General features: G+C 42.9%; 1 protein-coding gene across 2 annotated transcripts in view; it reads left to right on the top strand.

The window, feature by feature from the left end:
• Positions 1 to 25,139, top strand: part of LOC132869647 (thyrotropin-releasing hormone-degrading ectoenzyme-like) — a 520,051-nt gene that overhangs the window by 444,385 nt on the left and 50,527 nt on the right. For both annotated transcript variants that reach the window (XM_060902939.1, XM_060902940.1), the window contains 3 exons: positions 4,073 to 4,220; positions 7,402 to 7,499; positions 11,270 to 11,377. In XM_060902939.1, coding sequence (XP_060758922.1) covers positions 4,073 to 4,220; positions 7,402 to 7,499; positions 11,270 to 11,377 — 354 coding nt within the window. The remainder of the gene's footprint in view (positions 1 to 4,072; positions 4,221 to 7,401; positions 7,500 to 11,269; positions 11,378 to 25,139) is intronic.

Raw genomic sequence — 25,139 nt, 5'->3', positions numbered from 1 at the left:
GAGCGAGCAAGCGAGTGGGGACTGACAGCATCCATACATCCCAGTTTACCAAAACACTCTATGTCTGAGGACCCTCCAGATCTACTCCTTTACCTCATAAACACCATTAACAAAAGGCTTGACTAAACAGATATATTTTCAGCCTAGACTTAAATGCTGAGACTGTGTCTGATTCCCGAACATTACTTGGAAGGCTGTTCCATAACTGTGGGGCTTTGTAAGAAAAGGCTCTGCCCCCTGATGTAGCCTTCACTATACGAGGTACCAGCAGATAGCCTGCACCTTTTGATCTAAGTAGGCGTGGTGGGTCATAGAGGAGCAGAAGTTCACTCAGGTACTGTGGTGCGAGACCATTTAGTGCTTTAAAGGTCAATAGTAGTATTTTATAATCAATACGAAATTTGATTGGGAGCCAATGCAGTGTGGATAAGACAGGCGTGATGTGGTCATATTTTCTAGTTCTAGTAAGGACTCTTGCTGCTGCATTTTGAACTAACTGGAGCTTGTTTATGCACTTATTGGAACATCCAGACAGTAAGGCATTACAATAATCCAACCTGGAGGTAACGAAAGCATGGACTAGTTTTTCTGCATCATGCAATGACATTAAATTTCTTATCTTTGCAGTATTTCTGAGATGAAAGAAAGCTATCCGGGTGATGTTATCAATGTGAGTTTCGAATGAAAGACTGGGGTCAATAATCACTCCGAGGTCTTTTACTGCTGCACGTGAAGAAACAGAAAGGCCATCCAGAGTCACTGTGTAATCAGAAAACTTACTTCTAGCTGTATGTGGTCCTAGCACAAGTACTTCAGTCTTGTCAGAGTTAAGCAGAAGGAAATTAACAAGCATCCAGTGTCTAATGTCCTTAACACATTCCTCAATTCTATTAAGCTGGTGTCTCTCATCAGGTTTTGCAGAGACATACAACTGTGTGTCATCAGCATAACAGTGGAAACTAATACAATGTTTACGAATAATATTGCCCAGAGGTAACATATATAGAGAAAAAAGCAGTGGACCCAAGACAGAACCTTGTGGAACACCAAACTTTACCTCGGTGCGTCTAGAAATATCACCATTTATATCAACATACTGATAACGATCAGTTAGATAAGACCTGAGCCAGGAGAGGGCCATTTCCTTAACTCCCACAACATTTTCTAGTCTATCCAGAAGAATGGAATGATTGATGGTATCAAATGCTGCACTAAGGTCAAGCAACACAAGTAGCGAGACACAGCCCTGATCAGACGCCAACAGTAGGTTGTTTACTACTTTAACCAGTGCTGTCTCTGTGCTATGATGAGGTCTAAATCCTGACTGATACATTTCATGGATGTTATTCCTATGTAAATATGAGCATAACTGCTGTGCCACAGCTTTTTCAAGGATCTTGGAGATAAAGGGGAGGTTTGATATTGGACAGCTGACAGGGATCAAGGTCAGGTTTTTTAATCAGGGGTTTGATAACTGCTCGTTTAAAGGATTTGGGTACATAGCCAATCATAAGAGAAGAATTTATTATTTTTAGAAGCGGTTCAATTACTCCAGGCATTATCTGTTTGAATAGATGTGTAGGTAAGGGATCTAGTACGCAAGTTGAGGCTTTTGATGTAGAGATTAATGAAAGTAATTCAGTTTCTTTTAGGGGAGTAAAACTTTCTGTTTGCCGACTTAATGTATTTACGAAACATACAGCGTGGATTTACAAAATTTTCGTAACATTTTTCTCAGCAACTACAAATTTAGTGTAGTTTAATAGAATTCGTCATAAATCCATACAAAACTGATTGACAGGCGAAAATTACAGGACGGATAGTCCCAAATTACAACTGCTTGATATTTGGTACAGCTTGGGGTTCTATACCATGTATACCATTTTCAGGTCTGTCACACGTCAACTTCCTGTTTACTGACTGAATGTATTTACGAAACATACTGGGCAGATTTTGACACTATTTCAAAATGACAGTTTACCAGGATGCTATTTGAAATCCCTGGGGAGAGACACTGCTCTTTACTTACTTGTTTCAGGGTTAATTATTTGTTGAAGTCAACATTCATAATAAGTGTCCTATTCCTTCGATTGATTCTGATATAAATGAGAGCAGGGGGATATGTACTGTAAGCGAGCAGTAGCTCACAGCTGACCTTGTTTTTTTTTTCCACAAATATGTGGATGGTGCTGCTTTGTGGATGGCCAAAGAGCGGAAATAAATGTCCTTAGACTGTACATTGAAGTTGTCTGAAGTTTTTCTCCCAGTTGTGTGGTACATGGACTCCTGCTTCATCCTCAGATGATGTTTGGAGCTCCTGAAAAGCCTCAGGCTGTGGAGAGCTGAGGCAAAAATGGATGGAAGAGGTGTAGTGACTAATCTTCTTGATAAAATACTGAGTCATATTTGCTTAAAAAAGCATCTGGAATCTTACTTTCTGTTTGATATGTTGTTCTTGATGACAGTGGATGGGGTTTTCTAGTGCCGGTCTCTTTTATCCTCCAAGCTTCTGATAGTTTATGGATTTCTGCAGCATTAGAGGAGAATGTGCTTTCAGAAGTACTGTATTTTCCCTTTTTCCTCAAGGTGTTTTGATCTACTGTATATACTCAGAAAATACAAATTCCTTGAGTAAACATTGAAACAGGTATATGCCTACCTGTATTAAATTTGAGGATATTTGTTCTTTTCATTTTAAGAAAACTGTTTTTCCCTGTGGCACAGCACTGTAATTTTGGGTTCCTAGATAGCCACAAGTTTAACTTTGCAACATTCCCTCTTTTTTACATGCAGTGCCTTGAAAAAATATTCATTCCCCCTTGGTGTTTGTTCTGTTGTCGCATTACAAGCTGGAATTAAAATGGATTTTTGGAGGGTTAGCGCCATTTGATTTACACAGCATGCCTATGACTTTAAAGGTGCAAATTGTATTTTTTTTTAAAACATTGTGACACAAACAGTAATTAAGATGAAAAAACAGAAATCTGGAATGTGCATCGGTATTCACCCCCTTTCATAAGAAAGCCCTAAATAAGAGCTGCTCCAACCAATTCGCTCCATAAGTCACATAATTAGTAGATTTAAGATCCACTTGTGTGCAATCAAAGTGTCACATGATCTGTCACATGATGTCTGTATAAATCAACCTGTTCCAGAAGGACCCTGACTCTGCAACACTACTAAGCAAGCAACTTGAAAACCAAGGAGTACTCCAAACAGGTCAGAAACAAAGTTGAGACTCAAATTGAACTCTTTGGCCATCTTGGGGAAATGCCATGTGTGGCATAAACCCAACACTTCCCATCACCCTGAGAACACCATTCTTGCATTGAAGCATGGTGGTGGTAGCATCATGCTGTGGGGATGTTTTTCATCTGCAGGGACAGGTAAGCTGGTCTGGAGTGAAGGAAAGATGGGTGCTAAATGCAGGGCAATTGTGGAGGAAAACCTGTTTGAGTCAGCCAGAGGTTTGAGACTGGAATGAAGGTTCACGTTCCAGCAGGACAATGACCTGAAACATACTGCTAAAGCTACACTGGAGTGGTTTAAAGGGAAACATTTAAATGTCTTGGAATGGCCTAATCAAAGCCCAGACCTCAATCCAATTGAGAATCTGTGGCATAATTTGAAGGTTGCTGTACACCAATGCAACCCATCTAACTTGAAGGAGTTGGAGCAGTTTTGCTTTGAGGAATGGGCAAAAATCCCAGTGGCTAGATTTGCTAAGCTAATAGAGACATACCCCAAGAGACTTGCAGCTGTAATTGCAGCAAAAGGTGGCTCGACAAAGTATTGACTGGGGGGTGAATACCTGTGCACACCAGATTTCTGTTTTTTCATCTTTATTATTGTTTGTATCACAATTTTTTTTAAAAATCACCTTTAAAGTGCTATGCATGTTGTGTAACTCAAATGGTGCTAACCCCCTAAAAATCCATTTTAATTCCAGCTTGTAATGTGACAAAACAGGACAAACACCAAGGGGGAGGAATACGTTTATAAGACACTGTATCTGTTTGTCTCAATGTCTGTCTCTCTACATCAATCTATCTCATGCTATATGTCTCTGCAGGGCTGGCTACCTCCCACAGGGCATCCCTCTGCAGATCATCTGTTACCTGTCTGAGGAGGATGAGTTTCTGCCCTGGCACGCTGCCAGCCGAGCACTGTACCAACTCGACAAGCTGCTTGATCGCATCAAGGATTATAGCATCTTTAGCGTAAGGAAACCTTCATTAGGCCTTGTGAAACTTCACCACTGACCTTTAATGCAGTTGAAACTCTGTTGGTTTCTCTGATACTTCAGGACTGAAGGGAGATTCAGGTATTTGGCATAAGTGAAGCTCCATGAGCCTTTCTGAGCTTTCAGCAATGATCTGGAATTAGTCAAGAGCCTAAAAGTAACAGCAAATTGTAGGACGCATCAACACAGAGTTGGTCTCATATCAGCAGTAATGAGTTGATTCACAAAGAAGCAAACACAGATGTTAGATGGAATTACTACTAAATCAGAAATGCTCACTCTTTATTCCTTGTCATCTGATCCTGTGCATATCTTGTTGTATTTTTCCTCTCATGAATTACTTACACTGGTTGTCTGTGAACTTGTTCATTCTAATTCGGTCGATGCATTGTACAACCCCAATTCCAAAAAAGTTGGGACATGTCTAAAACATAAATAAAAACAGAATGTGAGGATTTGCAAATCATGAAAACCCTATATTTCATTGAAAATCGTACAAAGACAACATTTCAAATGTCGAAACTGAGATTGATTTATTTATTTATTTATTTAGAAAAAGGTATGCTCCTTTTGAATTTGATGTCAGCAACATGTTTCAGAAAAGTTGGGACAGAGGCAACAAAAGACCGAAAAAGTTGTGTAATGCTCTAATGTTTAAAACAAACAAACAAAAAACCCCACCTAAATTGGTTAATTGGCAACAGGTCAGTACCATGATTGGGTATAAAAAGAGCATCCCAGAGAGGTGCAGTCTCTCAGAATTAAAGATGGGGAGGGGTTCACTGCTCTGTGAAAGACTGTGTGGGCAAAGATTGCAGCAATTTAAGAATAATGTTCCTCAATGTAAAATTGCAAAGAATTTGGGGATCACCTCATCTATGGTCCATAATATCATTAAAGGATTCAGAAAATCTGGAGAAATCTCTGTATGCAAGAGACAAGGCTGAAAACTGCATGGCTCGATAGTAAGAGTCAGGTTGCAAAACTGGTCTGCCTGCAGTCCAGACCTGTCTCCCATTTAAAACATTTGGTGCAAAATATGACAAAGGAGACTGCGAACTGTTGAGCAACTGAAATTGTATATCAGGCAAGAATGGGGACAATATTTCTCCTTCAAAACTCCAGCAATTGGTCTCTTCAGTTCCCGAACGTTTAGTGTTGTTAAAAGTAGAGGTGATGCAACACAGTGGTAAACATGGCCCTGTCCCAACTTTTCTGAAAGGTGTTGCTGACATTAAATTCAAAATGAGCATATATATATATATATATATATATATATATATATATATATATATATATATATATATATGTATGTGTATATATAATTTTTTTTTTTTTAAATCTGTTTCAGCATTTGATATGTTGTATTTGTACTATTTTCAATTAAATATAGAGTTTCCATGATTTGCAAATTATCACATTCTGTTTTTATTTACAGTTTACACAGCGTCCCAACTTTTTGAAATTGAGGTTGTAGGATCTTAGTAGTGCTCCATACTTAAGAGAATGGTAATGCATCACCCTGATTTTTGATGGCTTTTGTGACCATACGATGTCCGTACACACAAATGACGTACCTGTACCACCACAGGGAACCCAGTCGTAAGTGCAAGGCACCATATCTTAAACACTTGACCACCGGACAACAAATTATGTATCTTTATTTGCATAAGATAGATGGGCTTTTATCCAGAACTTATTTTTAATGTCCTTTTTTAAAAATAACGTGGGATTATTTACAAATACTGTAGCAGCTCTTGGCATTAAGCAGAGTCTCTCTGACAAGTGCAAATGCGTTGTATTCCTCTTAAACACAAGTATAGCATTGAACACTAGACATCAAACACCAGACACTGAGCCCTGTGAAAACTAAAAAATACAAAACAAAAATAATTAACGCTCAACCAAGGGTGTAAACCTCTACAAGTTCGCCAGACGTGCACCATTAGCTTCTGCGCTCAAAGTCTCGTGCTAAACCACAGTTCATCCAGTGCACTAAACACACACACACAGCACACACAAACTTTACATTGTGCATGAATGAGATATCAGGGTGACAGACAGCAAAGCTTTATAACATACAGCACTAAACCTCTGACAGAGGCACATGGGGAATATAAACGCAGCAATGAGCATCTGTAGCATAACAAATACAGCTTCCTGTGCTGACAGCTCCACCCAGAACATGAATAATAAGTGACTGCTCTAACCGCCACTTACAAACACATTTTGCACACATCAGGAGCTCCGCTTTCAGGCAGTGCTTAAATATATACTCACTGGCTACTTTATTATTAACACCCATCCACCTGCTGTTTTATGCAAATCAGCCAATCCCTTGGCAGAAGCACAATGCATAAAATCATGCAGATACAAATGAAGAGCTTCTTGAAATGGGAAAAATTGTGATCTCAAAGTGTGACTTTCTTTCACTGTAGCATGGGTGTTGGTTTGAGCCAGATGGACTGGTTTGAGTATTTCAGAACCTGCTGATCTCCTGGGGTTTTCACACAACAGTCTCTAGAGTTTACACAGAATGGTGCAAAAAACAAAAAAAAAACAGTGAGTAATGACAGGTCTGTGAGTGGAAACAAACGCCTTGTTGATAAAGGGAGTAAAATGGCCAGATTGGTTCAAGCTGCCAGGAAGGATATAGTAACTCATATAATCACTCTTTACAACTGTGGTGAGCAGAAAAGCATCTCGGCATGCAACAGCAGAAGAACACATTGAGTTCCATTCCTGCAGCCAAGAACAGGAATCTTAGAATCAAGAACAACTTCCGATTAAAGTGGCCAGTGAGTGTATATTATATTATTTGGATTCTCATCTCAGTAAGGAAAAATTAAGCATACACAACAAACACACAGTGTAAACTCTGAAGGAAAAAACTTTCTGCCACTGTTTAGTAATCGTTTCTCAGTGAGAAACCTTATTAACACTAGACGTGTTTTCATCCTGCTTTAACATCAGTCATCTGCTTGTGTACCTGTGGGTTAGTTACTTACCAGCTACACTGAGGTGCTGTCTCTCTCCTGTACTCCATCTTACCTTTACCGTACTCTCCTCTCCTTTATTCTCTCTATCCCTTACTGCATCTTTCTGTTGTTTCTTCACTTGCTTATCTCCTTCTCCCTCTCTGTGTCCTGTATGTCCAGAGCTATGTCTTGAGGCAGGTTGAGCTGAAGTATCATAAGTTGGGCTGGCCAACTGTGAATGCAGATGGCTCCTTCTTGCAGGCCACCTATCAGACTGAGTAAGTGCCAAGGCTTCCACTGCTCAAATGACACACACACACACACACACACACACAGACAGTGCAGGGAATCTTTCTTTGGGATTTACCATTAAGGGACTAAAGTTCTGCATTCACCCAGCTAAAGATATTTAATCTCAATTATTAGCTTCACCAACTTTGTTGGAGGTTATGTTTTCACCTCCATTTGTTTGTTTTTCTGTTCCCAATGTAACTCAAAAAGCAGGGAATGTATTTTGATGAAACTTTGAAGAAAAGGTGGACCATGGGCCAAGAAACAATTGATTAGATTTTGACTCCAGTTCAAATATGTGGATTGCCGGAGGTATGCACTCTACCAAGTGCCCATCTCGTTTTTCATTTTTTCCACGCATTTCTTGTTAGACAGGTTTACTTCAGCTTTATTTCACTACATCAGAATCCTAGTGGGTCAACAGTTTCCATACACCAAGATGACTGCCTTTTTAAACAGCCATGAAGATTCCAGAAATTGATGTAATGATTTTTAAAAGCGGCGGAATGGTGGTGTAGTGGTTAGCATTGTTGCCTCACAGCAAGAAGATTCTGGGTTCAAGCCCAGTGGCTGACAAGGGCCTTTCTGTGTGGAGTTTGCATGTTCTCCCTGTGTCTGTGTGGGTTTCCTCTGGGTGCTCTGGTTTCCCCCACAGTCCAAAGACTTGCAGGTTAGGCTAACTGGTGACTCTAAATTGACCGTAGGTGTGAATGGTTGTTTGTCTCTATGTATCAGCCCTGCAATGATCTGGTGACTTGTCCAGGGTCTACCCTACCTTCACCTATAGTCAACTGGGATGGGCTCCAGCTTGCCTGTGACCCTGTAAAGGATAAGTGGCTACAGATAATGGATGGATGGATGAATTCTAGAAGCAGTGGCACAGTGGTGTAGTGGTTAGCACTGTCACCTCACAGCAAGAAGGTTCTGGGTTTGAGCCCAGTGGCTGACAGGTGCCTTTCTGTGTGGGGTTTGCATGTCATCCCCATGTCTGCGTGGGTTACTTCCAAATGCTCTAGTTTCCCCCACGGTCCAAAGATATGCAGGTTAGATTAATTGGTGGCTCTAAATTGACCGTAGGTGTGAATGGTTGTTTGTCTCTGTATCAGCCCTGCGATGATCTGGCAACTTGTCCAGGGTGTACCCTACCTCTTGCTCATAGTCAGCTGGGACAGGCTCCCGCTTGCCTGTGACCCTACACGGGATAAGTGGTTACTGATGGATGGAATTTTAGAAGCTTTTGATTTACTAATTGTCATAATTAAGGAGTTAGTCAGGAATCCACCTGTGGTTGTACTTAAGGACCTACATTTAGAGAAACTGTCTTTTTGCTCTTGATACCATGGGACAATCCGAGTAACTCAGCCAGTACTTCAGGAAAAAAAAAATGTGGATCTCCGTAAGTCCGGTTCCTTCAAACAACTGAAGGAACCACAAACGTCTGTACAAACAATTGTATGCAAATATAAAAACCTTTTAATCACACAGACTCTGCAACATTCAGGCAATCTTCTTAGAAGAAGATGCCAAGCCAAGAAGCCTTTATTTGTCATACTGTACATACACTCAAGCACACAGTGAAATTTAACCTCTGCATTTAACCCATCTGAAGCAGTGAACACACACATGCGCACACACAAGTGAGCAATGAGCATACATACGTACCCAGAGCAGTGGGCAGCTATGCTACAGTGCCCAGGGAGCAGTTGTGGGTTGCTCTAAGGCACTTCAGCCCAACCTCAGGTCATGGCTCCCCCATGTTAACCTAACCTGCATGTTTTTGGACTGTGGGGGAAACCGGAGCACCCAGAGGAAACCCACACAGACACAGGGAGAACATGCAAACTCCACACAGAAAAGCCCCCGTCAGCCGCTGGGCTCAAACCCACAACCTTCTTGCTGTGAGGCAACAGCGCTAACCACTACACCACTGTGCCACCCCAGAGTTGGAGGCATCAGGTACCAGTGTCTACATCCACCATTAAGAGAGTCCTGCATCGCAAGAAGAAGCAACTACTCCAAGACTGACATTTAAAAAAAAAAAAGCCTGACTAAAGTTTGAAGGTGATCAACTTTTGTACCTTTTTTATTTTATTTTTTGAGGAGGATGATCTTGAAATATTGAAGCAGTGCCCGAAACCAGAAAGTTAAAAATGGGTTGCAACTGGGTCTTCCAGTAGGACACAATCTCTTAAATATATCCAAAGTTGCAATGAAATGGCTTAAAGACAACAAAGTGGAAGTATCCGAGTAGCCATGACTCAACACTATGCCTTGACCTGAATCCTATGAAAGATTTGTGAACCAAACTGAAAGTGTGTCTGAGCAAGGAGGCCCACAAACCTGACCGAGGTACACCAGTTCTATCAGGAGGAAATTTCTGGCACTGTATTGTGAGAAGCTTGTGGAAAACTACCCCAAGCAGTTCAAGAAATTAAAAGGCAATGCTACCAAATAGTATATGTAAACTTTTGACCTACTGTACTGGAAATCTGATCTAAATCTGACTCTTGGCTATTATTTTTGAAATGACCTCTTATGGAAATAAAACAAAGATTTAACACAGGAAAGTATAAGGTAACATGAAATGTGTGGAGTTGCAAAAATCTGGGTTTGAATGTCTAAGGGTATGTAAACTTTTGGCCTCAAGTGTACCCCAGTAAACTCTTCTTTTATCTTTCGTACTACACTGAGAGTGAAAGTCCTTGGGAATTCTCCAGGTTTGGGGGGGGCAGAACTGAATAACTCACTATTTTATATTTAAGTTATTCCACGAAATCGAGTCGTACATGAGCTGATAGCCAATGAGGCGCATAGCACCAAGTTGTCTATAAGCCATATATGATGAGATTGAGTTGAATAACTGTTTTATTCTATCCACATTCACTGGATTTTGAGAAACAGAGCATTTTTATTTTTTGCAAATACGATAAATAAAAACTTTACACCAAATGTCCAGCAAAATAACTTCTGCTTAGAATGTAAACAAACTGGGAGAATGACAGTAGCAATTTGTGAAAAATGTGGTGATAATTCTCGAAAAATAAAAAAAGATACGTTCTTACCATCAAATACTTTCGTTCCATATTTTATTGCTTTTTTTTTTTTTTTTTTTTTTTTGTATTTTGGGGGTTTTGTTTCCAAATAGAGTTTATTTCATCCTTGGTTGGTTCAGCAACATGCTCTGCCATTTTGTTTTCTCTACTCATGGTATATGAGCGGATATCCTAGTAGTACAGTAGCCAATCAGACCATGCGATTGCTCATATCCAGTAAATGTGGATAGAATAATAATTTCATTACTACATTTAACCCATAATTCCTTTCTACTTCTGTACTCCAACCTCTGCTATCCCCTCTTCCCCTTCACTTCCATGATAACTCCCTGCCTCCCTTATTACCGCTCTCTTGTCCCTTCCTTCATTTACTTCCTCTCTGCCCATTTCTCCTCTTTTATTCCTCCAAATCTTTTCCCTCTCTTTTAATTTGTTCTCTTCTTTATTCCCCCAATCTCTTTATCCACGTCCCTACTCCTATATTCCTACCCTTACTCCCTCACTTCCTCTCTCCCTTATTCCTGCTGTACTCCTCTCCCATTCCCTTGCTCATTTACATAATCACTATCCCTTATGTGGCTTCTTACTTTTCTTCCGTTTTCTTTCCCTCTCCTATTCTCTCAACCTTATTCTTGCTCATCCTTTATTATTTCCTCCCTCCATTGTCTGTCCTCCCTTCCACAATCCTTCACTTTCCTCAACAGAGAGCTACAAAGGGCACTGATTATGTTGGCCTGCAGTTTTGGGAATAAACATTGCCACCGGCAGGCTGTGTCTCTTGTGTCTGAGTGGATCTCGAGCAACAAGAACAGGTAAAAAGTCACGCGCGCGGACACACACACACACACACCCACACACACTGCAGCACATGCTTTTTATCACCATATGCAAACCCTGATTCAGGCATGTTTTTACATATGAATTGACATTTTACTCAACACAATTAATCCCTATGAAATAAATATCTGAAATGGTATGTAGTTGATATCGTAGCCTTAGTTACATGTGATTTTGATAGTGTGTGGAAAGGTGGCTCATGTGAGGGATTGAGTGTATTAGTGTCAGAGCATGCTGCATACTGGGACTGAGGCTCTGTGTCTGTGTTGACAGTTTGACATCTGATCAATATATTGCGCTCGGGAGTCATGCCAACCCTCGTTGTGTACCCACTGTCTGCCAAGCAACCATGGCAACACCTATTTGGTCGTCTAATAGCTTTTGTCCCCAGACAGCCTTGTATACATGGCAATGATCCACTGGCAAACACAAGATGCTAGGAGTACAAATAATAAGGGAAAATTGAGCTTATGGGATGTAGGAGCAGCTGGTGTGTGTGTTAACCAATTCTAACCAAAGAGATTTTATATATATATAATATATAATCTCAGTTGTCGCTGTCAGTTCAAAACCTGCTATGTGACAATTTAGGTCAATTCTCAAGGATGATTTTTTTTTTTTTTTGCAATTTACCCTAATATAATGGTGCAGTTAGCTATTTTGATGGATATTTAACTGACCAAGCTAATAATAGAACAACTTTTACTGGCTTCTCAGCTTGTTATTTCAGAGTTTTATTCAGTTTTTTACGTCTCCTGTAAAAAAGGAAAAATGTCACATAGCAGGTTTTGACCTGACAGCGACTTATATATATATATATATATATATATATATATATATATATATATATATATATATATATATATATATCATTATCTCTAGCCGCTTTATCCTTCTACAGGGTCGCAGGCAAGCTGGAGCCTATCCCAGCTGACTACGGGCGAAAGGCGGGTTACACCCTGGACAAGTCGCCAGGTCATCACAGGGCTGACACATAGACACAGACAACCATTCACATTCACACCTATGGTCAATTTAGAGTCACCAGTTAACCTAACCTGCATGTCTTTGGACTGTGGGGGAAACCGGAGCACCCGGAGGAAACCCACACGGACACGGGGAGAACATGCAAACTCCACACAGAAAGGCCCTCGCCGGGGCTCGAACCCAGGACCTTCTTGCTGTGAGGCGACAGCGCTAACCACTACACGACCGTGCCGCCATATATATATATATATATATATATATATATATATATATATATAGGGGCGGCACGGTGGTGTAGTGGTTAGCGCTGTCGCCTCACAGCAAGAAGGTCCTGGGTTCGAGCCCAGGGGCCGGCGAGGGCCTTTCTGTGTGGAGTTTGCATGTTCTCCCCGTGTCCGCGTGGGTTTCCTCCGGGTGCTCCGGTTTCCCCCACAGTCCAAAGACATGCAGGTTAGGTTAACTGGTGGCTCTAAATTGACCGTAGGTGTGAATGTGAGTGCGAATGGTTGTCTGTGTCTATGTGTCAGCCCTGTGATGACCTGGCGACTTGTCCAGGGTGTACCCCGCCTTTCGCCCGTAGTCAGCTGGGATAGGCTCCAGCTTGCCTGCGACCCTGTAGAAGGATAAAGCGGCTAGAGATAATGAGATGAGATATATATATATATATATATATATATATATATATATATATATATATATATATATATATATATATATATATATAAACCTAGTGTTAACCTGTGTTAAGTTATTCTTTCAGTCAGTATTAAGTAAATATGAAAATTAGTTGTAATAAATAAGTAAATAAATACAAATAATTAATTTTAGAACTTATCAATGTTAAGTAAAATTAAACTTTCATATTTTATTAAATTATCTATTAAAACATAATAACAAGTAGTGGTATGGGCGGCACGGTGGTGTAGTGGTTAGTGCTGTCGCCTCACAGCAAGAAGGTCCGGGTTCGAGCCCCATGGCTGGCGGGGGCCTTTCTGTGTGGAGTTTGCATGTTCTCCCCGTGTCCGTGTGTGTTTCCTCCGGGTGCTCAGGTTTCCCCCACAGTCCAAAGACATGCAGGTTAGGTTAACTGGTGACTCTAAATTGATCGTAGGTGTGAATGTGAATGGTTCTGTGTCTGTCAGCCCTGTGGTGACCTGGCGACTTGTCCAGGGTGTACCCCGCCTTTTGCGAGGGGGAAACCGGAGCACCCGGAGGAAACCCACGCGGACACAGGGAGAACATGCAAACTCCACACAGAAAGGCCCTCGCCGGCCACGGGGCTCGAACCCAGGACCATCTTGCTGCGAGGCGACAGCGCTTACCACTACACCAGCTGGGATAGGCTCCAGCTTGCCTGCGACCCTGTAGAACAGGATAAAGCGGCTAGAGATGAGATGAGAAGTAGTGGTATTCCTTCACAGTGGCTGTGATCTCCTTCATCCTTCTATATCTGAGAATAATGTTGAGTAATAATCTGTACTAAATGTATGGCTCTGTCCTTTGGCAGTGTACTGAAGGTGATGATGAGGTGTGATCGCTCCATCACAGCCCTCCGAGTGAATGAGACTGTGGCACTACATAAAGATTCAAGATTCAAAGTGTTTGTCATATGCACAGTTAGGACATGTCCACTTGCACAATGAAATTCTTAGTTTGCTGTCCACCATGAATGCCAATTATAAATAAATAAAGTGAGCCATAAAAAAGTGCAGTGTGTTTAAGCTGTTATAAAAATGACTTTAGGTAATTTAAAAATTAGGAGGAAATCTAGAGATTTAGATAGCTGATGATGTAACTCCTTTGTTGTCTTTCCATCATTACTCATCATTCCCATTTACCATTAAAGCTGATTACACATCTGATACACTAATGCTTTTCCCTAAGGCAGCTGGGCCATAGAAGGTTCACGCTGCATGCTGCACGCTACACGTTCACGTGAAGAACCGGACCCTGGGCCATTAAACTTCATGCTTGGATGTTCACGTGTTGCGTCTGTTCTACTTTGACCGAGTAACCAACAATATGGACTCTTCGGATGACGACGATTGCCTCATTCTGCTTTTACTGAGACAGAGGAAGAGAAAAAGGAACAGAATTTGGAGCCGAGAACACTTCCTTCTGAGAGAAACCCGTGGTGAATTTCACCAAACATTCTATAATCTGCTTGACAATCCCGATGAAGAACTATTTTTCAATTATACCATTCAATTACAACCCCGATTCCAAAAAAGTTGGGACAAAGTACAAATTGTAAATAAAAACGGAATGCAATGATGTGGAAGTTTCAAAATTCCATATTTTATTCAGAGTAGAACATAGATGACATATCAAATGTTTAAACTGAGAAAATGTATCATTTAAAGAGAAAAATTAGGTGATTTTAAATTTCATGACAACAACACATCTCAAAAAAGTTGGGACAAGGCCATGTTTCCCACTGTGAGACATCCCCTTTTCTCTTTACAACAGTCTGTAAACGTCTGGGGACTGAGGAGACAAGTTGCTCAAGTTTAGGGATAGGAATGTTAACCCATTCTTGTCTAATGTAGGATTCTAGTTGCTCAACTGTCTTAGGTCTTTTTTGTCGTATCTTCCGTTTTATGATGCGCCAAATGTTTTCTATGGGTGAAAGATCTGGACTGCAGGCTGGCCAGTTCAGTACCCGGACCCTTCTTCTACGCAGCCATGATGCTGTAATTGATGCCGTATGTGGTTTGGCATTGTCATGTTGGAAAATGCAAGGTCTTCCCTGAAAGAGACGTCGTCTGGACGGGAGCATATGTTGCTCTAGAACCTGGATATACCTTTCAGCATTGATGGTGTCTTTCCAGATGTGTAAGCTGCCCATGCCACACGCACTAATGCAACCCCATACCATCAGAGATGCAGGCTTCTGAACTGAGCGCTGATAACAACTCGGGTCGTCCTTCTCCTCTTTAGTCCGAATGACATGGCGTCCCTGATTTCCATAAAGAACTTCACATTTTGATTCGTCTGACCACAGAACAGTTTTCCACTTTGCCACAGTCCATTTTAAATGAGCCTTGGCCCAGAGAAGACGTCTGCGCTTCTGGATCATGTTTAGATACGGCTTCTTCTTTGAACTATAGAGTTTTAGCTGGCAACGGCGGATGGCACGGTGAATTGTGTTCACAGATAATGTTCTCTGGAAATATTCCTGAGCCCATTTTGTGATTTCCAATACAGAAGCATGCCTGTATGTGATGCAGTGCCGTCTAAGGGCCCGAAGATCACGGGCACCCAGTATGGTTTTCCGGCCTTGACCCTTACACACAGAGATTCTTCCAGATTCTCTGAATCTTTTGATGGTATTATGCACTGTAGATGATGATATGTTCAAACTCTTTGCAATTTTACACTGTCGAACTCCTTTCTGATATTGCTCCACTATTTGTCGGCGCAGAATTAGGGGGATTGGTGATCCTCTTCCCATCTTTACTTCTGAGAGCCGCTGCCACTCCAAGATGCTCTTTTTATACCCAGTCATGTTAATGACCTATTGCCAATTGACCTAATGAGTTGCAATTTGGTCCTCCAGCTGTTCCTTTTTTGTACCTTTAACTTTTCCAGCCTCTTATTGCCCCGTCCCAACTTTTTTGAGATGTGTTGCTGTCATGAAATTTCAAATGAGCCAATATTTGGCATGAAATTTCAAAATGTCTCACTTTCGACATTTGATCTGTTGTCTATGTTCTATTGTGAATACAAGATCAGTTTTTGAGATTTGTAAATTATTGCATTCAGTTTTTATTTACAATTTGTACTTTGTCCCAACTTTTTTGGAATCGGGGTTGTATATTTTTTCTGAAGTTTTCCCCTGAAAGCATAGAGTTATCTCCCTAGACCCGTTCTGATTGGCTGGCGCGGCGGTGACCGCATGCATTGACTGGAATTTCCATCTTCACGCCTAGAAAAAAGTGTGCATGTTCATTTCTCACTTCACGCGTGAAGTGTGCAGCGTGCAGCGTGCAACGTGAACGCCGTTCTATGGCCCAGAGCAAGTCATGCTACGTTTGTCCACTTTTCTTTACACGCGTGTAGCGTGCAGCGTGAACCTTCTATGGCCCAGCTGCCTAAAGTGACTTATACTTGACAAGATACAACTGAGTAGGGTTAAGGCCCTTTCTCAAGGGTGACAGCTTGGTTGTCCTGGGATTTGAACACAGAATGGATGTGCCTTTCAGATTATTCACAATACCTCCATGTAGTTCACATCTCCGAGGTTGCCAAATGTTTCTTGAGTGGAAGTGTCAAAGACAGGGATTTTCAATAGCATCTAAAGAACCCCTTGAAAAACCCACATACTTGCCTTTAAGCCCAAAGCAATATTAGGTTACAATGCTGTTAGGTGGAAGATAAAAAGCAAGAGACATTTTTTAAATTTAAAAAAAAGTCTAGTGGTTGCCAGTACATTACTGCATGAATAGTCTTAATTGCAAATTTGGTTAAATTTAACAATACGGCAGTCACCCACAGCTAATTATAAAATAACACTTGATGCAGTGAATCCTTTTATATTGCATTTTCTTTTCTTTATTTTATCTAACACACTGACAGTTAATTGTGCTCAGAAATGAATATAGTGACAAGATATGTACACTATTTTGAATATCTGGATTAATAAAATAATGTGTCTGAATATCTGGATTAATAAAATAATAATTATATATACACACACACACGGTGGTGTAGTGGTTAGCACTGTCGCCTCACAGCAAGAAGGTCCTGGGTTTGAGCCCAGCGGCCAACAAGGGCCTTTCTGTGTGGAGTTTGCTAGCTCTCCCCGTGTCCGTGTGGGTTTCCTCTGGGTGCTCCGGTTTCCCCCAAAGGCATGCAGGTTAGGTTAATTGGTGGCTCTAAATTGACCGTAGGTGTGTGTGAATGGTTGTGTCCATGTTTCAGCCCTGCAATGACCTGGCAACTTGTCCAGGGTGTACCCCGCCTCTCACCCATAGTTAGCTGGGATAGGCTCCAGCTTGCCTGTGACCCTGTAGGACAGGATAAGCAGCTACAAATAATGGATGGATACACACTCACACAAATATATATAAAGTGTGTGTGTGTGTGTGTGTGTGTATGTATGTGTGTGTGTGTGTATATATATATATATATATATATATATATATATATATATATATATATATATATATATATCCATTATTATAAAATATATATATATATAAGTATATATTTTTTTCTTTCTAAATTTGCTCTTCAGTATGCTCTATGGGGAAACAGGGCAGGCAATTTTTAAATATTAAAGCAATTTAATTTTCACATGTTTTTTTTCCCCCTCCTTTTTGTGCTGAAATTGAAACACTGCCCCAGAATGAAACTCATCATTGAAACTCACTGTGAAGTTTCCATTCGAAACAGATTTATTGAGAAACTGAAAGGATGCACATGTAATGCATGGATGAACAAACTATCTCTGGAGGATTTAATGGATCAAAGTATGTACACCTTCATTTGTGTTCCCACACCAGGAAATAAATCTTTTATAAGGCATATCAGAGGCGGCATGGTGGTATAGTGGTTAGCACTGTCGTCTCACAGCAAGAAGGTTCTGGGTTTGAACCCTGTGGCCAACGAGGGCCTTTCTGTGTGGAGTTTGCATGTTCTCCCCATGTCTGTGTGGGTTTTCTCCGGGTGCTCCAGTTTCCCCCACAGTCCAAAAGACATGCAGGTTAGGTTAATTGGTGGCTGTAAATTGACCATAACTGTGAATGGTTGTTTGTCAGTCTATGTGTCAGCCCTGTGATGATCTGGCGACTTATCCAGGGTGTACCCTGCCTGTCGCCCATAGTCAGCTGGGATAAGCTCCAGCTTGCCTGCGACCCTGTACAGGATAAGCGGCTACACATAATGGATAAAGGAATTTCATCTTTCAGCACGACAATGACCCCAAAAAAATGTTACAGCCCAGACCAAAATACAATTGAAAATCTGTGTGATGACCTGAAGAGGGCTGTGTACAAGAGATGTGCTCATCAATCTGACAGATTTGAAGCACTTTTTCATTTTGCCCAGAATTCAATTTTACAGTCAGAACCTTTAAGTACATGTAGTAAGGATTTAATACTGGAATTGTTGCACATGCAGGATGGATGTTGCCTAAAACAGTTGTATGTCTCAGCGTGCTATATTTGATTCTGACTTTAGACTCAAGCCCATTTTTTGTGTGATATGGGCTTGAGGAGCTGTATTAAGTGCAATGCCACTGTTTGCCAAGGTAACCGTAACCACAGGAACTGGTAAGATGCTTAAATAAGAAGTGTCTATTAAGCATTAGACAGACAGGCTTTGGTGGACTCCAGCTGTAATCAGACTTCAATCCACCAAAGCCTGGTGCAAGACGAGGCATTGGGGAGAGCACAATTGGTGAAGGTGTTGTGTGTGCATGGGGATGTTCACAACTACCCTTTAGTGTCGGTCCACATTCTATTTCGAGGGGAGAAATTTAGAGTAAAAGCAGCGGTTAATCCTCACCTTACCCACTCAATAATTTTGGGGACTGATTGGCTGGGATTTGGGGAATTAATGACTCATTTAGTGAAGAGTGGGGCCTGCCATAGTTTAGCGGGGGGAGGTCCCGGTGTGGTATTGGCGGGAGCAGCTGTCACAGAGCCGTCTACGTCATCACCGCATCAGAGTGAGGAGCAGCCTGCTCCTCCTCCCTCTCTCGGGGAATCCCTCGCGGATTTCCTGTTAGAGCAGTCACGGGACGGGACTCTGCGGCATGCATTTGACCAAGTGAGAGTAATCGATGGTCAAATGCTCCAGCCAAACGCCACACCATCCTTTCCCTATTTCTCCATTATGAAGGATAGATTATACTGAGTGACGCAGGACACTCAGACTAAAGAACCGATAACTCAGCTTTTAATCCCAAAGAGCCACTGGGAACTTGTATTCCAGGCGGCTCACTTTAATCCCATGGCCGGACACTTGGGGCGGGATAAGACACTAGCCCGAATAATGGCCCGGTTCTATTGGTCAGGGATTTGCAGCGATGTCAGCAAGTGGTGTACGGCGTGCCGTGAATGCCAGTTAGTAAATCCTGTGGCCATTCCAAAAGTGCCTTTGAGCCATCTGCCATTAATCGAGACCCCATTTGAAAGAATTGGGATGGATCTCATCGGGCCATGAGATCGGTCAACACGAGGATATCGCTTTTTTTAGTTCTGGTGGACTATGCAATGCGATATCCGGAAGCCGTGCCTCTTCTCAATATCTCAGTACGTAGTATTGCAGAAGCACTCTTCCGCATCATCTCCCAAGTCGGAATCCCCAAAGAGATTCTGACTGATCAAGGCACTATGCTTATGTCATGCACACTGCGCGAACTGTATGGGTTACTGGGAATTAAGCCTATCCACACCAGCGTTTATCACCCACAAAAATGGATGGCTTAGTCAAATGGTTCAATCACACCCTCAAAAAAATACTTAAAAAATTTGTAAGCGAGGACACACACAACTGGGATAAATGGCTCAAGCCCCTATTATTCGCAGTGCGAGAGGTCCCACGGGTTCTCCCCGTTCGAATTATTATACGGGCGTAAGCCGCGTGGCATTCTAGATGTGCTGCGTGAAAATTGGGAGGAGGGACCTTCAACAAGTAAAAATGAAATTCGGTATGTTATCGACCTGCGCGCCAAACTCCACACCCCCACACACTTAACCCAGGAGAATTTGCAGCAGGCCCAAGAACATCAAGTCCGTCTGTACGACAGGGGCACGTGCCTTAGGGAGTTCACACTGCGAGATAAAGTACTCGTGTTGTTGCCCACGTTGAGCTCCAAATTAATTGCCAGGCGGCAAGGACCCTTTGAGGTCACACGGCGAGTTGGGGACGTCAACTATGAGGTGAGGCAAACGGACAGGGGCGGGGTGTTACAGATTTACCACCTCAATCTGTTAAAACTTTGGAGCGAGGAGGTCCCCGTTTCGGTGGTTCCAGAGAAAATGGAGCTGGGGCCGGAGGTTCAAAGAGGAAAATTGACATTGCCCATCGCTCCGGTCCCCTGTGGAGCCCACCTCTCCCCGACCCAACTTGCGGAGGTCACCCAGTCGCAAACAGAATTTTCTGACGTGTTCTCGCCCCTGCCCAGCTGCACCCACCTCAGGGAACACCACATTGAGATGCCCCCGGGGGTAGTAGTGCGCAGCCGCCCTTTCAGACTGCCCGAACACAAAAAAAAGGTGGTTCGGGAAGAACTCGAGGCCATGCTCGAGATGGGCATTGTCGAGGAGTCCCACAGTGACTGGAGCAGCCCGGTGGTCTGGGTACCCAAGGCCGACGGGTCGGTCCGGTTCTGTGTGGACTATAGAAAAGTCAACGCGGTGTCTAAATTCGATGCATACCCAATGCTTCGTATTGACGAGTTGCTCAATCGACTAGGCATGGCTCGTTTTTATTCGACACTGGATTTGACAAAGGGATATTGGCAGATCCCCTTGACTCCACTATCCCGAGAGAAAACGGCCTTTTCCACACCATTTGGCTTACACCAGTTCATCACACTTCCTTTTGGGCTGTTTGGGACGTCCGCTACGTTCCAGCGGCTTATGGATAGGGTCCTCTGCCCCCACGCCACCTACGCGGCTACATACCTAGATGACATCATTATTTACAGTAATGACTGGCCACGGCACCTAAAACACCTGAGGGCCGTCCTTGGGTCGCTGAGGTGAGTGGGTCTCACAGCCAACCCGAAGAAGTGTGCAATTGGGCGGGTGGAAGTACGGTATCTGGGCTTCCACTTGGGCAATGGGCAGGTGCATCCCTAAATCAACAAGACAGCAGCGATTGCGGCCTGCCCGAGGCCCTAGACCAAAAAGGGGGTGAGACCATTCCTGGGGCTGGCTGGCTACTATTGTAGGTTTATACCTAAATATTCGGATGTCACCAGCCCACTGACTGATCTCACTAAAAAGGGGGCACCAGATCCGGTCCAGTGGATGGAGCAATGCCAGCGGGCTTTCTTGGAGGTAAAGGCTGCACTGTGTGGGGGGCCACTATTACACTCCCCTGACTTCGCTCTCCCCTTTGTTTTGCAGACGGACGCGCCGGACAGAGGGCTGGGGGCTGTTCTGTCCCAAGAGGTGGAGGGGGAGGACCGTCCAGTGCTGTACATCAGCCGGAAGCTGTCGGTGAGCGAGGGCCGCTACAGCACAATAGAAAAGGAGTGCCTCGCCATCAAGTGGGCGGTCCTCACCCTCTGCTACTACCTGTTGGGGCGCCCTTTCACCCTCTGTTCGGATCGCACGCCCCTGCAGTGGCTCCACCACATGAAGGATGCCAACGCGTGGATCACCCGTTGGTATCTGGCACTCCAGCCATTTAAGTTTGAGGTGGTCCACAGGCCGGGGGCGCAGATGGTCATGGCAGACTTCCTCTCCCGTCAAGTGGGGGAGGTGGAGTCAGCTTCAGGCCGGATGGCTCCCCGGCCTGAGTCAGGCAGTGGAGGTATGTGGCAGCGGGAGTGTGGTCAAGCGTCAGTCTGTGAATGGAGGGCGGAGTTAGGGAAGGTACAGTGGGGCAAAAAAGTATTTAGTCAGCCACCAATTGTGCAAGTTCTCCCACTTAAAAAGATGAGAGAGGCCTATAATTTTCATCATAGGTACACTTCAACTATGAGAGACAGAATGGGGGTAAAGAATCCAGGAAATCACATTGTAGGATTTTTAATGAATTAATTGGTAAATTCCTCAGTAAAATAAGTATTTGGCCACCTACAAACAAGCAAGATTTCTGGCTCTCACAGACCTGTAACTTTTCTTTTTTAAGAGGCTCCTCTGTCCTCCACCTGTATTAATGGCACCTGTTTGAACTCGTTATCAGTATAAAAGACACCTGTCCACAACCTCAAACAGTCACACTCCAAACTCCACTATGGCCAAGACCAAAGAGCTGTCAAAGGACACCAGAAACAAAATTGTAGACCTGTGCCAGGCTGGGAAGACTGAATCTGCAATAGGTAAACAACTTGGTGTGAAGAAATCAACTGTGGGAGCAATTATTAGAAAATGGAAGACATACAAGACCACTAATAATCTCCCTCGATCTGGGGCTCCATGCAAGATCTCACCCCGTGGGGTCAAAATGATCACAAGAACGGTGAGCAAAAATCCCAGAACCACACGGGGGGACCTAGTGAATGACCTGCAGAGAGCTGGGACCAAAGTAACAAAGGCTACCATCATTAACACACTACACCGCCAGGGACTCAAATCCTGCACTGCCAGACATGTCCCCCTGCTTAAGCCAGTACATGTCCAGGCCCGTCTGAAGTTTGCTAGAGAGCATTTGGATGATCCAGAAGAGGATTGGGAGAATGTCATATGGTCAGATGAAACCAAAATAGAACTTTTTGGTAAAAACTCAACTTGTTGTGTTTGGAGGAGAAAGAATGCTGAGTAGCATCCAAAGAACACCATGCCTACTGTGAAGCATGGGGGTGGAAACATCATGCTTTGGGGCTGTTTTTCTGCAAAGGGACCAGGACGACTGATCCGTGTAAAGGAAAGAATGAATGGGGCCATGTATCATGAGATTTTGAGTGAAAACCTCCTTCCATGGGGCGGCACGGTGGTGTAGTGGTTAGCGCTGTCGCCTCACAGCAAGAAGGCCCTGGGTTCGAGCCCCGTGGCCGGCGAGGGCCTTTCTGTGTGGAGTTTGCATGTTCTCCCCGTGTCCGCGTGTGTTTCCTCTGGGTGCTCCGGTTTCCCCCACAGTCCAAAGACATGCAGGTTAGGTTCACTGGTGACTCTAAATTGACCGTAGGTGTGAATGTGAGTGTGAATGTTTGTGTGTCTATGTGTCAGCCCTGTGATGACCTGGCGACTTGTCCAGGGTGTACCCCGCCTTTCGCCCGTAGTCAGCTGGGATAGGCTCCAGCTTGCCTGCGACCCTGTAGAAGGATAAAGCGGCTAGAGATAATGAGATGAGATGAGACCTCCTTCCATCAGCAAGGGCATTGAAGATGAAACGTGGCTGGGTCTTTCAGCATGACAATGATCCCAAACACACCGCCTGGGCAACGAAGGAGTGGCTTCGTAAGAAGCATTTGAAGGTCCTGGAGTGGCCTAGCCAGTCTCCAGATCTCAACCCCATAGAAAATCTTTGGAGGGAGTTGAAAGTCCGTGTTGCCCAGCGACAGCCCCAAAACATCACTGCTCTATAGGAGATTTGCATGGAGGAATGGGCCAAAATACCAGCAACAGTGTGTGAAAACCTTGTGAAGACTTACAGAAAACGTTTGACCTCTGTCATTGCCAACAAAGGGTATAGAGGTTTTCGACCCACGTGACCGTTGCCATGTCGACAAGTAGATGGCGCCATTTTGGCGGTCACAACAATGGCGACTCCCGCTAGCCCAACATGTGGGTTATCGAGCGACATTACACTGTCAATATGCTACTAAACCTTAAATAACTTGAATAACTTTAAGAAGTAGGCTACTACTTTTAATATTTAAATAGAAAAACCTACTTTAAAGATTTGTCAAAAAATATGTATTTTCCCTTTTCACAGCATGCATTGTTTGAATGGTTGCCATGACAACATATGCAAAGATTTCCAACAACATTTTGTGGCAAAAAAAATTCCATAACAGTCTACTTCAACGTGATACCAAATAAAAGTAAATTCATTGCAGTTAGAAAAATAGTGTCCAGGTTGAGAGAGAGAGAGAGAGAGTTACATTAATCATGTAGAAAAATGCATAATAATATGTCTAGTATCGAATTCTAGTTTTGTCCATTGCATATTCACATCTAAAAAGTACAACCCACCCAACAACATGGCTCTGCCTCGCCTGAGGGCACCGTGTATGTTAAACCTAGACGACACGTAAGCCGCCCAAACACTAGTAAGAAGCCCGGTGCCAGGTAGCCCCACTGATGAGGCCGAGTGGTCCCCGTCTCACGTATATAAAACCATGGATGGATAAAGATAAAACCATCGTAGCCTGACTAGTGGGACTAGGTGCCAGGTAGCCTGAACACCGCCTAACAGGGCTTACGTGTAGGCTAGGTGCTAGGCTACATGTATAATTTGTCATTTATCTCGCATACGATATCTTTAAACTTTTGGAAAAGTTACCTGAGACAAAATGTTTGCCACACAAACGTGTGTGTTTGGTGGGCTGCCAATTCTCTCGCCTGATCTCTGCGATCCACTTTTCGCTACGCTGTCGATCGGCCGGGAACCTATGGAACATTAATCCAGGTTTATCCCCTCTTCTGTTGTGGCAGCTAACTGCACAACAAGTATCAGGCATTCTACGATAAAAGTAAGTGATGAAGAAGATGGATATTACAAGCATTGTTTGCTGATAAGCGTGGCTTTGTTTGACCTCCAAAATGGTGGCGTAAACAGTATCACGTGACCCTATGACATCAGATCGAAAACCTGTATATAACAAAGTATTGAGATGAACTTTTGTTATTGACCAAATACTTATTTTCCACCATAATTTGCAAATACATTCTTTAAAAATCACAAAGTGATTTTCTGGATTTTTTTTTCTCATTTTCTCTCATAGCTGAAGTGTACCTACCGTATGATGAAAATTACAGGCCTCTCTCATCTTTTTAAGTGGGAGAACATGCACAATTGGTGACTGACTAAATACTTTGTTGCCCCAGTGTGTGTGTGTGTGTATGTATGTGTGTATATATATATATATATATATATAAGCTTTTATTTTATTCTACTTTTCTA

Source organism: Neoarius graeffei, chromosome 21 (genome assembly GCF_027579695.1).
Source record: "Neoarius graeffei isolate fNeoGra1 chromosome 21, fNeoGra1.pri, whole genome shotgun sequence".
NCBI lineage: Eukaryota > Metazoa > Chordata > Actinopteri > Siluriformes > Ariidae > Neoarius > Neoarius graeffei.
The sequence above is the reverse complement of the archived record's forward strand: the minus strand, read 5'-3'. Positions and strand labels throughout refer to the sequence as shown.